General features: G+C 38.1%; 1 protein-coding gene across 2 annotated transcripts in view; it reads right to left on the minus strand.

Annotated features, from left to right (window-relative positions):
* Window positions 1-12,855, minus strand: part of CSNK2A1 (casein kinase 2, alpha 1 polypeptide) — a 58,345-nt gene that overhangs the window by 7,448 nt on the left and 38,042 nt on the right. For both annotated transcript variants that reach the window (XM_010841771.1, XM_010841770.1), the window contains 6 exons: window positions 11,013-11,114; window positions 10,448-10,498; window positions 9,205-9,264; window positions 7,659-7,742; window positions 2,943-3,053; window positions 2,104-2,205 (listed from right to left, as the gene is read on the minus strand). In XM_010841771.1, the coding sequence (XP_010840073.1) occupies window positions 2,104-2,205; window positions 2,943-3,053; window positions 7,659-7,742; window positions 9,205-9,222 (315 nt within the window). In that variant the 5' untranslated portion in view covers window positions 9,223-9,264; window positions 10,448-10,498; window positions 11,013-11,114. The remainder of the gene's footprint in view (window positions 1-2,103; window positions 2,206-2,942; window positions 3,054-7,658; window positions 7,743-9,204; window positions 9,265-10,447; window positions 10,499-11,012; window positions 11,115-12,855) is intronic.

A 12,855-nucleotide genomic window follows, 5' to 3' on the forward strand; every position in this document is an offset into this window, starting at 1 on the left:
CCACCTGACCTGCCTCTTGAGAAATCTGTATGCAGGCCAGGAAGCAACAGTTAGAACTGGACATGGAACAGACTGGTTCCAAATAGGAAAAGGAGTTATGTCAAGGCTGTATATTGTCACCCTACTTATTTAACTTATATGCAGAGTACATCATGAGAAATGCTGGGCTGGAGGAAGCACAAGCTGGAATCAAGATTGCCAGGAAAAATATCCATAAACTCAGATATGCAGATGACACCACCCTTATGGCAGAAAGTGAAGAAGAACTAAAGAGCCTCTTGATGAAAGTAAAAGAAGAGAGTGAAAAAGTTGGCTTAAAGCTCAACATTCAGAAAATTAAGATCATGGCATCTGGTCCCATCACTTCATGGCAAATAGATGGGGAAACAGTGGAAACAGTGGCTGACTTTATTTTTCTGGGCTCCAATATCACTGCAGATGGTGACTGCAGCCATGAAATTAAAAGACGCTTACTCCTTGGAAGGAAAGTTGTGACCAACCTAGACAGCATATTAAAAAGCAAAGACATTACTCTGCCAACAAAGGTCCATCTAGTCAAGGCTATGGTTTTTCCAGTAGTCATGTATGGATGTGAGAGTTGGACTATAAAGAAAGCTGAGCGCAGAAGAATTGATGCTTTTGAACTGTGGTGTTGGAGAAGACTCTTGAAAGTCCCTTGGACTCCAAGGAGATCCAACCAGTCCATCCTAAAGGAGACCAGTCCTGGGTGTTCATTGGAAGGACTGATGTTGAAGCTGAAACTCCAATACTTTGGCCACCTGATGCGAAGAGCTGACTCAATGGATAAGATTCTGATGCTGGGAAAGATTGAGGGCAGGAGGAGAAGCGGACGACAGAGGATGAGATGGTTGGATGGCATTACCGACTCAATGGACATGGGTTTGGGTGGAGTCCGGGAGTTGGTGATGGACAGGGAGGCCTGGTGTGCTGCAATTCATGGGGTCGCAAAGAGTCGGACACGACTGAGTGACTAAACTAAACTGAACTTCCCTCTGAAGTCTCATCCCCCAACCCTCCGCCCCACACTGCAACAGCCTAGCTGAAGACATTACTTCCTTTGGAAAGTTCTCCACTTCATCAGACCACTCACTCGCATTATAACTGCCTTTGTATATCTTATCTACACTTTTACCGACATTTATGACCATGACTTATTTTCTTATACATTTGGTTCTCTTACTAGGTAAGACTGTGAAAAACCTTATGCAGGGCAGAGGGCTATTTTTTTCCTATATTCCTCAAACCTGCGTGACATCTAACAAAAAGCTGCTGATTTTTAACTGAATTTACCTGATATTCTTCAACTCATATGAAGAGTAGTCATTTTCATATGAGTTGTAATATGTTAGTCATAGGTAAATATGACTTCATAAAGTCATATTTACATAACATTCTTGGAATGATAAAACTGCAGAAATGAGATACAACATAGTAGCGTGAAGGCCAGGGGGAAGCTGGTGTGGACTACAAAAGGGCATATAAAGGATTCCTGAGGTGACAGAGATGTTCTGGTATTCTGGTTGTACTGATATTAATATCCTGGTTGTGATCCTGTACATAGCTGGCAAAAAGTTCTATTTGGGGGAAATTGGGTAAAAGATACTATATCTCTCTGTATTAATTATGGTATCTTCACGTGAATTTGCTTCCCTGGTGGCTCAGCTGGTAAAGAATCCGCCTGCAACGTGGAAGACCTGGGTTGGGAAGATCCCCTGGAGAAGGGAAAGACTACCTGCTGCAGTATTCTGGCCTGGAGAATTGCATGGACTGTATAGTCCAGGTGGTCACAAAGAGTCGGACACAACTGAGTGACTTTCACAACAATTTACATTATCTCAAAATTAAATCACTGTGCTCAAACAAGGCAACGGTACCTCCCACAAGGCCCTAGAATCATTAACTGAACAAGCCATTAATTGAAAATTATTCTGGGGGCTTACACTCAGAGATTCTAAATAGCTCTCAGGTAGGGGTTAGGCATTTGTATTTTAGCAAGATCCACTGCAGTTTCTAAGGAGTAAGCAGATCTGGCCATTGCTAGGGTACATCAATAAATTTCTCAATAGGAACAACATATATTACCTGATCATAATTGTCATGTCCGTGGAAAAATGGCTCCTTCCGGAAGATCATACTTGCCAGCATACAACCCAAGCTCCACATATCCAAACTATAATCGTACATCTGCATTAAAGAAAATGTTGTCATCACATATGAAATGACAAGATGAATCTTGTCACTTCAAATTTAAAAAGCTATTTTTTAAAAATAGAAAAACAAATAAATCCTACTCCATTGACTTTAAGCTCCAAATACCAGTATCTTTATATATTTCTTTTCAGTCTTTTCTTCTATGCATTTCCACTTATACTCCCTAACCCTCTCATCTGAAACCCGTACATACTATTTTGAGTTACTTTCTTCACTTACATAAGAACACCCATAAACAAAAAGTTTATGGAAACCTTTTAATGTGTACCATATTTTATAGCATGACTGTTTCAGAATTTAATCTTTAGTGTACCCTATAGTAGGACAGTGTTTTTCACCATTATAAATAATGCTCTAAAGAATATTTTTATGTATAAAAATTCTTTGAATTCAGTGCTATACCAGAAAATAAATTTCTAGGACAGAGCCTGAACTTCTTTCAATTCTAAAACAAGCTCTGGAATTTCTGATTAGAAGTGTCTTTCTCTTCAGTTAGGATCAAATGCAGATTTATTTATATTCTACAGACATTTTGACAATATACACAAAAGTTGTGGTAGACGAACTGAAGAGATTCATATCTGACACTCCTATAAAAGGGACAGTCACGGATGTGCAAAAATGGCCCATTCAAAACGCAAAATAACACTTAGAAAATTACATGCAAAACAAACATAGGACAAAAATATTATCTGCCCTTCTCTTCTCACCTGATAGTCTACAAGTAGCTCAGGACCTTTGAAATATCGGGAAGCAACTCGGACATTATATTCTTGGCCAGGATGGTAAAACTCAGCCAAACCCCAGTCTATTAGCCGTAGCTGAAGGGAGAAAAAAAGATAATAAATGTGTCTTTCAAGATACCCTCCACAATGCCATTAGAGTACTTTTTTTTTTTTTGGCCACAGTGTGTGGTCTGTGGGACTTTTAGTTCCCCAACCAGGGATTGAACCTGGGCCCTTGGCAGTTAAGAATTCCCAAAACTACTCTTTTTAACATACAATTATTTTGTGTTTCTCCAAATTTATACTCCTCCTCTTGACTAAAATGTCTCTACTACTCAATCTTGACTCCTATTCTGGTGAACATCTCTTCTGAGTTAATTCCTTCAACGAAATCTTTTCTAATTATGTAAATAGAAGCAACTACTGTCTTTGAACTGCCTCACCCACCAACCTTAGATAAATTTCTTTAATAGAACCTACAACTCTTTACTGAATATTTGCTTTCTACTTTTTTTTTTTTTTTTTTACAAAATATGGACTGTAAGGTCCTTGAGAATAGGGACTGTTTTATTCACCTTTGCTAATTTTTAGAATTCAATGCAATGCTCAGTACACAGGAGAAAAATAAAAATACAGCTCTTACCAAAATAGTATTGGGTTGGTCAAAAAGTTCCTTCTGTTTTTTAAGTAAAAATAAAAGACACATTTTTCATTTTCACCAAGATCTTTATTGAACAACGTATTACTGTTTTGTTCTACTACATCCTGCCATTTTCCAGGCAATTTCACAATTCCATTTTCCCAACACTTTTTCTTTCTGAGTTAAAGAACTGTTCCAGGTGCCTTTACAGTCTTACAGGAAACTGAAGTTTTTTCCACTAAGATAATTTCATAAAGATCAAAATAAACAGACATCCAAAGGTACAATGTCTGGTGAATTTGGCAGATGAATCAGAACTTTCCAGCCAAGGTGTTAAACAGTTTTTGCCTGGTCATCAAAGAAACATCCGGTCTTGTGTTATCCTGGTGGAGGATTATCCCCATTTTCTGTTGACTAACTCTGGAGCGCTGCTTTCAGTTGGTCCAACCGGGAGCTGTACTTGTTGGGATTCATCGTTTAGTTTTCCAGAAGGAACTCACTATAGAGGACTCTCTTTCAACCCCACCACACATACAACATCACCAGCTTTGGATGAAGATCGGCTTTTGGGGTGGTTGATGGGTGGTTCATTTCACTTGTCCCAAGATCTCTTCCATTCCACATTACTGTACAGTATCCACTTTCATCATCCATCACAATTCGTTTTAAAAGTGAACAATTTTGTTACGTTTAAGTATAGAGAATCACATGCGGAAATACGGTCAAGAAGGTTTTTTTACACTTAACTTATGTGGAACCCAAACATCAAAGTGGTTAACATAACCAAGCTGGTGCAAAGGATTTTCAACGCTTGATCTGGATATTTTGAGTATGTTGACTATCTCTTGCGTGGTATATAACATTGATTTTTTTCAATCAATGTCTCGATTTGATCGCTATTAACTTCAATTGGTCTACCTGACCAAACAGCATCATCCAGTGGGAAGTCTCCAGTACAAAAGTTTGCAAACCACTTCTGACACAATCAGTCACAGTACCTTCTCCACACACTGCACAAATCTTTTTTTGCATTTCAGTTGCATTTTCACCTCTCTTGAAACAATAAAACATTATATGCTGAAAATGTCGCTTTTTTTCTTCCATCTTCAACATTAAAATGGCTTCACAAAAATTCAGCAATTTGGCTAAGTTTTTTAAAAAAAAAACGCACACTGATAATAATATAATCCAACAAAATTATTTCCAATGAAGTTAAAGACAGCTAAGTGCTACTACAGTCATCGTATGGAGAAATAAACAAACTTTTTGGCCACCCCAATAGTAGCAAGGACAAGAGGCCACCTTACTTGACCTTCATGCAAAGCACGACCATAACTTGTAGTGTGAGCAGAAGGGCCTGAGTAACGCCTGACTGTTCCAGCACTGTCTCCAAAACTTCAGTTTATTAGGTTCAGTGTCTTCTTTTAGTAAACAAAGGGAAATATAACAAAAAATATGAAAATGTAGCTTTTTTATAGTCTTTCTCTTCAACATCTTAATATCAGAGCTATTCCTGAGCTTCCTGTCTTATCAGGAAGTATTCCCAGGTGACTATTTCTGGTCTGTGGCTTCACACACACCATCTCTGATATTCCCACCTATATTTAGCCCACACCTCTCAACAGCCATCTCTCTTTGATCATCTGAAAGACATCTCAGAACTAAAACTCTGATTATTCACTGCAAAACCTGTTTTCCCATGGAATCCTCCTCCTCCTCCTGTTACCTTAAATGTAATTCCATTTATCCTGTCATTCAGGTTAAAAACTTTTCACCCTGGACTCTTCTCTCCCTTCTATCCCACATCTAATCTGTCAATATATCCTGATGGCTCTATCAGATTTTGAGCCTATCATCACATCCACTGCTACCGCCCTGGTCCATGCTTTCACCAATCTCTGATTCACTGCAATAGCTGCTTTTCTTAACTGGTCTACCTTTCACTTTTACCCTCGATTCTCCACACAGGAACCAAAATGATCCTCTTAAAAAATATTTTAAAATGGTTATAAATTCATAGGAATCTGGAGATGTTCTGTGTACCCTTCAACCAGTTTCCCCGATGGTAACATCTTACGTCACTACAGTACAATATTAAAGCCAGGAAACTGACACAATTCAGAGACCTTTCTTTTCAATAGTTTTACACGTGCGTATAGTTCCACACAATTTTATCACATATGCAGATTCATACAGCTAGATTCCTATCTAGTCCATGATTAGAAAAAGAGCATCACAACAGTTATCCTTTATGCTACTCCTTCCTCTTGCTTTCTAACCCCTGGCAACCCTTCCGTTCTCTAACTCTGTCATCGTGAGAATTATAGAAATGGAACCATCAGTTTAAATTTTTGAGATTGCTTTTTTCACTCAGCATGAGACTTATCCAAGAGTTCTTACTAATCAGTAATAATACTACAATGGTATAGATACATCAGAGTTTAATGAATCATTTACCCAACTGAAAGTTTCTGTATAGATCTCAGTCTGTTTTTCTGGGATAAATGTCACTACTGGGTTGTCTGGTAAGCGTATGTTTAGCTTTTAAAGAAACTGACAAACTATAAAACAATACAGACTGACATTCTCCAAAATGAGTGTGCCACCTAACATCCCCACCGGCAATGTATGAGAGATTGAGTTACTCTGCATTCCTGTCTATATTTGGAATCCTTTGTACTAATAGATGTGCAGTGAACTTTTAAATACAGAACGGAGAACTTATCAACCCTCTGCTCAAACCCTGTAAAAACCTCTGTATCTTCAGAGAAAAGGTCTGACAGTGATCTTCAAGGTTTTACAAGATATGGTTCTATTTATCTCTCTCAATCTCATTTCCTTCTTCTCTTCCCCGAGTTCATTCTACCCCAGCTCTACCCTTGTTCTGTTTCAATATGCCAGGCACATTCTTGTCTCAGGGTTTTAGCGTCTGCTATACCCTCTTCTCAAAACTGCACAGCTAATTCCCTTCAAGTGCTCTACAAAATGTCACCTTCCTAACAAAATCTTTTCCTTGTCAGCCTGTTTAAAATTGCAACACCCTCTGACACTCCCCATTCCTGTTTTATTTTTCTTCCATACCACTTTTAACTCTGTATCCCACCAGTCTCCCTCAAATGCAAGCTTCTATGGACAAGAATTTTTTGTTTTACACATACACCCCAGCCTCTAGAATAGTACCCATTACACATAGTGTGTAAATGTGTAACAGGACATTAACTGAATGAATAAATCACCTATTATCTCCAAAGCCTGCAACAGAGAGCCATCACTGCATACAAAAGGTGGGCTTGGGTCACCTTAAAAAACAGAAATGTTATACTGCAACTAATACTCATGACACCTGCATCAGCAGTTTCTGAATATTTCATCCATTTTACAACTGTACACACCTAATCCTCGTAATAGCCTAGTGGCACATACAACAAATATTACTTGTATACCCCTATAAGAAAAAAAGAGGCAGATGAGAAACACCATTTCCCAACAGAGTAGTTTTTCAATAAATAAGACTAAAACTCAAACTAATGTTTTACCCACAACACTAATCTCTTTTATTTTTGATAGAAATATGAATGAAGTTTTAAACATTGTGATTTTTTAAAAATTTGTTTTATTCTAGTTGATTTACAATGTTGTGTTAATTTCTGCTGTACAGAAAAGTGATTCAGTTATACATTTATATACATTCTTTTCCATATTCTTCTCCATATGGTTTATCACAGGATATTGAATATAGTTCCCTGTGCTCTAAAATAGGGCCCTGTTGCTCATCCATTCTATATATAATAGTTTTGCATCTGCTAATTCCATACTCCCAGCCCACCCCTCCCCACCCAACTTCACTCTGGCATCCAGGCTGTGAGTCTGTTTCACAGACAAGTTCATTTGTGCCGTATTTTAGATTCCACACTGATTTGTTCATTCATTCAGTTGTCAAACATTTATCAAGTGCCTAATAGGTACCACAGACTATGACAGATGCTAGGGATAAAATGTTGAAAAATGGGCTGCTAACTCTCTTGTGCTGATAAAGAAGACTTGGCCTTCTATCACTTTACCTTTCTGTGCTCATGATCAATCATGACATTATGGGGCTTGACATCTCTGTGCATAATCCCCATGCTATGGCAGTAATCAAGGGCCTGTGGGAGGAACATGTAAAAAGGGAAGAGTTAGCTTGTATAAGAGATTTTTTTAGTTGAAGTCTTTTACTTTCTCTTTCAGCTTTCCTTCAAGCCTCACAACACTCCTGAGAGTCAAGGTTAGGACAATCAGTTCCACAGGTATTTTTCAGAGACTTGTGCAAACCCACAGACTCTTAAATTCCGAAGACCTGTTTCTGCAGAGGTATTTCAACATCTTTTTTGTTAAAGACTCAAAGTGTATACCAACTACATCACTTCTAATTTCTCCCTCTTACCGAGAGCCTGGATTATTTTAATAAATATGAGCCCCTCAAAGGAAGAAACCTGACCTGTACTACAAACCTCTTATTCAAAGAATAGTAAATCTCTGGCATTAAGAGTCTACAACAGAGGTCGGCAAACCACGACGCTCCCATGGGCCAAATATGACCTGCTGTTTATTTTTGTGAATGTTTTATTGGAAGGTTTTTATAAATGGTTTTATTGTTTAATGGCCATAACTATCTGCTTGCATGTTGCCTGTGGCTGCTTTCATGCTACAGCAGCAGAGCTGAGTAGTGTGACCAAGACCCTGTGACCCACAAAGCCAAAAATTTTTAAACCATTTGGCCTTGTAAAGAAGTTTGCAAACTCCTGATTTATGACACCAAATACAATTTGAAAACCAAGTCCAACTTCAAGCTAGTGAGTGGCATAACTTCTGGAGTTTGCTAATCCAGGCCTTTAAGCCAGCTGAAGTCACTGGCCAAGTTTTTGTCCTTTCTCAAGGGCAATTTGGGTTCCTATGATACCAAGGGTTAGACAAGCATATCCTTAACTTTGTGAAGTCCTGTGTGGCACAAGACTGCATGAGCCAATGAAAGATAAAATACTTCTGCTGGCATAGTTTCTCTGGGGTACTTCTATAGTTCAAATGTAGGCTTTACGTCAACCCTCATTTAGTAAGGCACTAGTCAACTCTTAGCAATTTTCTTACCTATAAAGCTGATCTTTTGAGTACTGGAAGCAACATATTTGGTGATCCCACTTTAGAAATCAAAGCTCATTCTAAATCAGCAACTTCTAAGCAGAGATTCACACAATCCTTAGGACAATGGCTCTTTAAGGGTTAAGTCAAAGTTTACTGTTTTATTTGACCAATTTTAAGTGAAATAAAGTATACCAGAAGCCAGTACATCAGGAATTATTTTTGATAGAGATTACAAATATTTGTTAAGGAGTCTTTTAATCTCTCTTCTAAATACCCTTTCCAAAGCATTATAAATTATATTCCTACTAGACCCTATCTTTCAGTCAGCGTGAGTTCTGATGCTATTAGTTTATTAAGTAGTTACAGAAACAGACTCCCCCACCTCAACATATTTTACAAAGTCAACCCACTGGCTTTTCTACAGTCATCTGGATTATTTAACAAAGGGGAGATCAATCCAAAGATATTTAATATTCAAGAATTCCTTACCTTTAGAATCTCATACATGTAAAATCGAATATCATAGTCTGTTAACGTCTGGTACAATTGCTGTTAAAGACAAATGCAACATTTGAGCCATGAAATAGTACTGAAAGGAAGGCAACTTCTCATCCTCATTTGTAGTAATTCAAATCAAGACTTGGCTCATGTACCACTGTTCTAAGACCTGTTTACCAGTCTCTACTTCTCCAACATAACATTAACTTTAAAGATATACTTTGGGGTTTCAACTGTATATGTAAAAGTGAAGAACTACTTAAGCTCATATTGTTCAAACTATAATCTACTTTTGGAAGCATACCAATTGATATTTGCAACATGCGCTGATACACATTTTCAGCTTAGTTTTGTTTTTCATTTACTTCCAGATCTTCTCATAAAAGGAATGTGGGCAAATACATAACCTCCTTAGTAGGGAATTAACCCACCTTTGGTCTACACAGTCATAGCCACTGCAGATCACCAGTGGGTACGCAGATGGCTTGTTGCCAAACACATCAGGACCATTTAACAGAATATTTCTGTCCCAATTTGAAAGTAAACTTTTCTTCCTTGTTTTTGTCCTCTCAGCATAAGAATTCAATCATTTATTGACATCCAACATTCTTGATACTGGACTTGTGCAAAGGCAAATCAAATATTTCTGCAAGTTAAAATCCAAGAGAGTGCCCACATTCTTCTACTGTACTGGAATTGAGAATTATTTGAAACTGGCTAAAAGTCAGAGATACCTATTGCAGGAGTTTGTGTTTTAGCAGAATTTACTACCACCCTTTCTTTCCCATCCATCTCTTTTTAAGATCAAGAGCCTAAAGTTTCTGAGGAATTCTAAGCTATAAGCAAGCAGTCCTGGCTTTCATGTATACAATATATTCCTTCTGGAACTTTGTCATTTTTAAAGCAAAATGCTGTAAGGCCAGATCCTGATTAAACATGAGCTGTTGCTTTCATTAAGTTTGACATCAGTGGGACCTGTCAAATGAATGGTAAACTGTCAAATGGTGACAAACCTACACACTGGTCATTAAAGAGCATTAAACAAATAAAAGAGCAAAATACAAGACGTGCAAAGTGGGCACTGTACAAGAGTATGTCTATCTTTAAATTAATAGTATCAGGACGAAAAGCTCTTTTAAAGTAAGTTAGAAGGATGCTCTTCTAACAGTAACATCCCTAAAAGGTTTTTATGTGGCCTAAAACCCAGCTTGAAATGGTTGGTTATACATTATACCTTGAAGTCTGTGTTGTTTACGTGTTCAAAAACCAAGGCGGGAGTTCGTGACTAGGGGAAAGAAAAAGAAAACACACATTAGCAATAGACCTGGCAGCTTTAGTGGGCACAATGTTTGTGGACACTACGTGGTGAATTTGGCAGTCCTCGCCTCAGTAGTAGGAAACCCTCTATTGCTACAAGCCCTCCCCACTCTGATTATCACCACACTTAGGTCACTTTGGGGATGGATTTCAAACAGAAGATATGGAGCTGAAGTCTCACCAGGCTCTAGGCAGCCCGACAATGCGCCCATCGCCCATCGGCATCGGACCTGAGTTTGCAAAATGGATTAACACATTTCAGTTTCCAGTGCTATCAGTCTCTTAGCCTAGAAGAATAAGAAATAGTCTGTGGGTGGAGGTCTCTTTGAAAGAAAGACCCGAACTAGTCAAATGGTATAACTGATTAAGCACTTTTAAAGCAGGACTTAATGGCAGAGGGAAGAACAGAAAGAGGCCAGCTGTGCTCAAGGTCAAACACCACCTCAGCCCTTGTGGGCCTTACTAGTGCCTACTATACTCACCACAGGGTCTTTTACAATGTCTGCCAGTGTGATGATGTTGGGACCGCCTCGCAAATTCTCCAAAATCTTTATTTCACGCTTGATTTTCTTCTTTTTTACTGGCTGAAAGGGTAAAAGTACATCATTAAAAACAATTATTTCAGGATATTTCAACGGGTAGTATAATACACAAATGGCTTGCTTATGAACTCCTTGAAGGAAGGAAATGTCTCAGACTCATCTCTGAATCCCCCTCTCCTAGTCCTGTGCCAGGTAGTCTGCAGCTACTTAGCAATACTGAATTGAAAGAAAATAAAGATTTGTACTCCAAACACCTGAACTCTGCAGAATTAGCATTTAATTCTGATGATCATTCTTTATGTGTTAACATTAGAATGAAACACAGGGCTCTTTCCATTCCTTCCTCTTAAGTCTTATTAAACACCCTACAGAAATGAAGGAAATCAGGACCAGTAGCAAAGATGGCCAAACTATCTTTGTGTAGTATAACCTTTTCGGTTAAATGTGGGCCTGGGAGTCAGATTACCTAATGTGACTCCTACTTTCATTACTTGCTAGCTGTGTGCTTATGAGCAAGTTATACAACCTTTCTAAACCTTTCAATTACAGATAAAACAATCAATAAGAATACTTGTAAAATTATTGCAAGACTCAAATGAGACATCTAAAAAGATCTCAGAATATGGCTAAGACATAATATCTGTTTAGCTTTATAATCAATGTATCTTTCATATTTCTTTGTCTTCACCCATCATTTCCACATCTGTTTTAGTACAGAAATTGCTTTCATTTTTCTGAGAAGGGCTGTGGTCCAAATGCACCTCCTCTACAAAGCCTTTTTTCTAAACAGTTAAAACAGTATTGGTCCAAAGAAATACAATGCAAGCCACATGTGTATTTTATTTTTATTTTTCAATCTATTTTGGCCATGCCATGAGACTTGTAGGATCTTAGTTTCCTGACCAGGGAATGAACTCAGAGGTCATGGCAGTGAAAGGACAAAGTCTGAACCACTGGACTGCTAGGGATTTTCCCACATGTGTATTTAAAATATTCTAGCACCCACATTTAATATTTTAGGGCTAACAAAAAAAATATCCAAAATCTTATTTCAATATTTAAATCAATATAAAAAATGACTAATGAACCATTTTATATTCTTTTTTGGTACTAAGCCTTTAAAATTGCTGTATTTTATCCTTACAGCATATCTCAATTTGGATCAGCCATATTTCAAATGCTCAGTGTGACCTGTGTCTGCCACAATGGACCATGTGAGTCTTTCCCATCAGTTTTGGTCACCTAAGACTACTGACACACAGTATACACTTCTTAGAAATTATTGTAAACATGTAATATCTCTTCTTTAACAAGACTACTGGTTACTAAACTTTGATGATCAACCTGGAGTTTTTAACATACAAACTGTACAGACCCACTTAATCAGAATCTTGAGAACAGAGCTGGAGAGCTATTTTTAGACATTTCCCAGGTTGATGATTTAGGTCTAGGGACTACTAAACAATACTGCAGACTTTTTAAACCTTGAGTCCTAATCACATGGTACAGCAGAAAGGAGAAAGTTTTAGAAACAGACTGTCCTCAAAACCTGGCTTTGTAGCTGTGCAGCTTTGGGAAAGATACTTAAGTATTTCTGAACTTTACACCAGTCTTGCAGAATTGTGATGTCAATACCACAGCTAGAAAAGGGCCCAATTCGGGGACTTCTCTGGTAGTTCAATGGCAGAGAAGTCGCCTGCCAATGCAGGGGACACAGGTTCAATCCCTTGCCTGGGGAGATTCCACATGCTGCAGAGCTACTGAGCATGCATGTCACAACTCC

The sequence above is a fragment of the Bison bison genome, unplaced genomic scaffold (assembly GCF_000754665.1).
Source record: "Bison bison bison isolate TAMUID 2011002044 unplaced genomic scaffold, Bison_UMD1.0 scf7180017864167, whole genome shotgun sequence".
Lineage (NCBI taxonomy): Eukaryota > Metazoa > Chordata > Mammalia > Artiodactyla > Bovidae > Bison > Bison bison.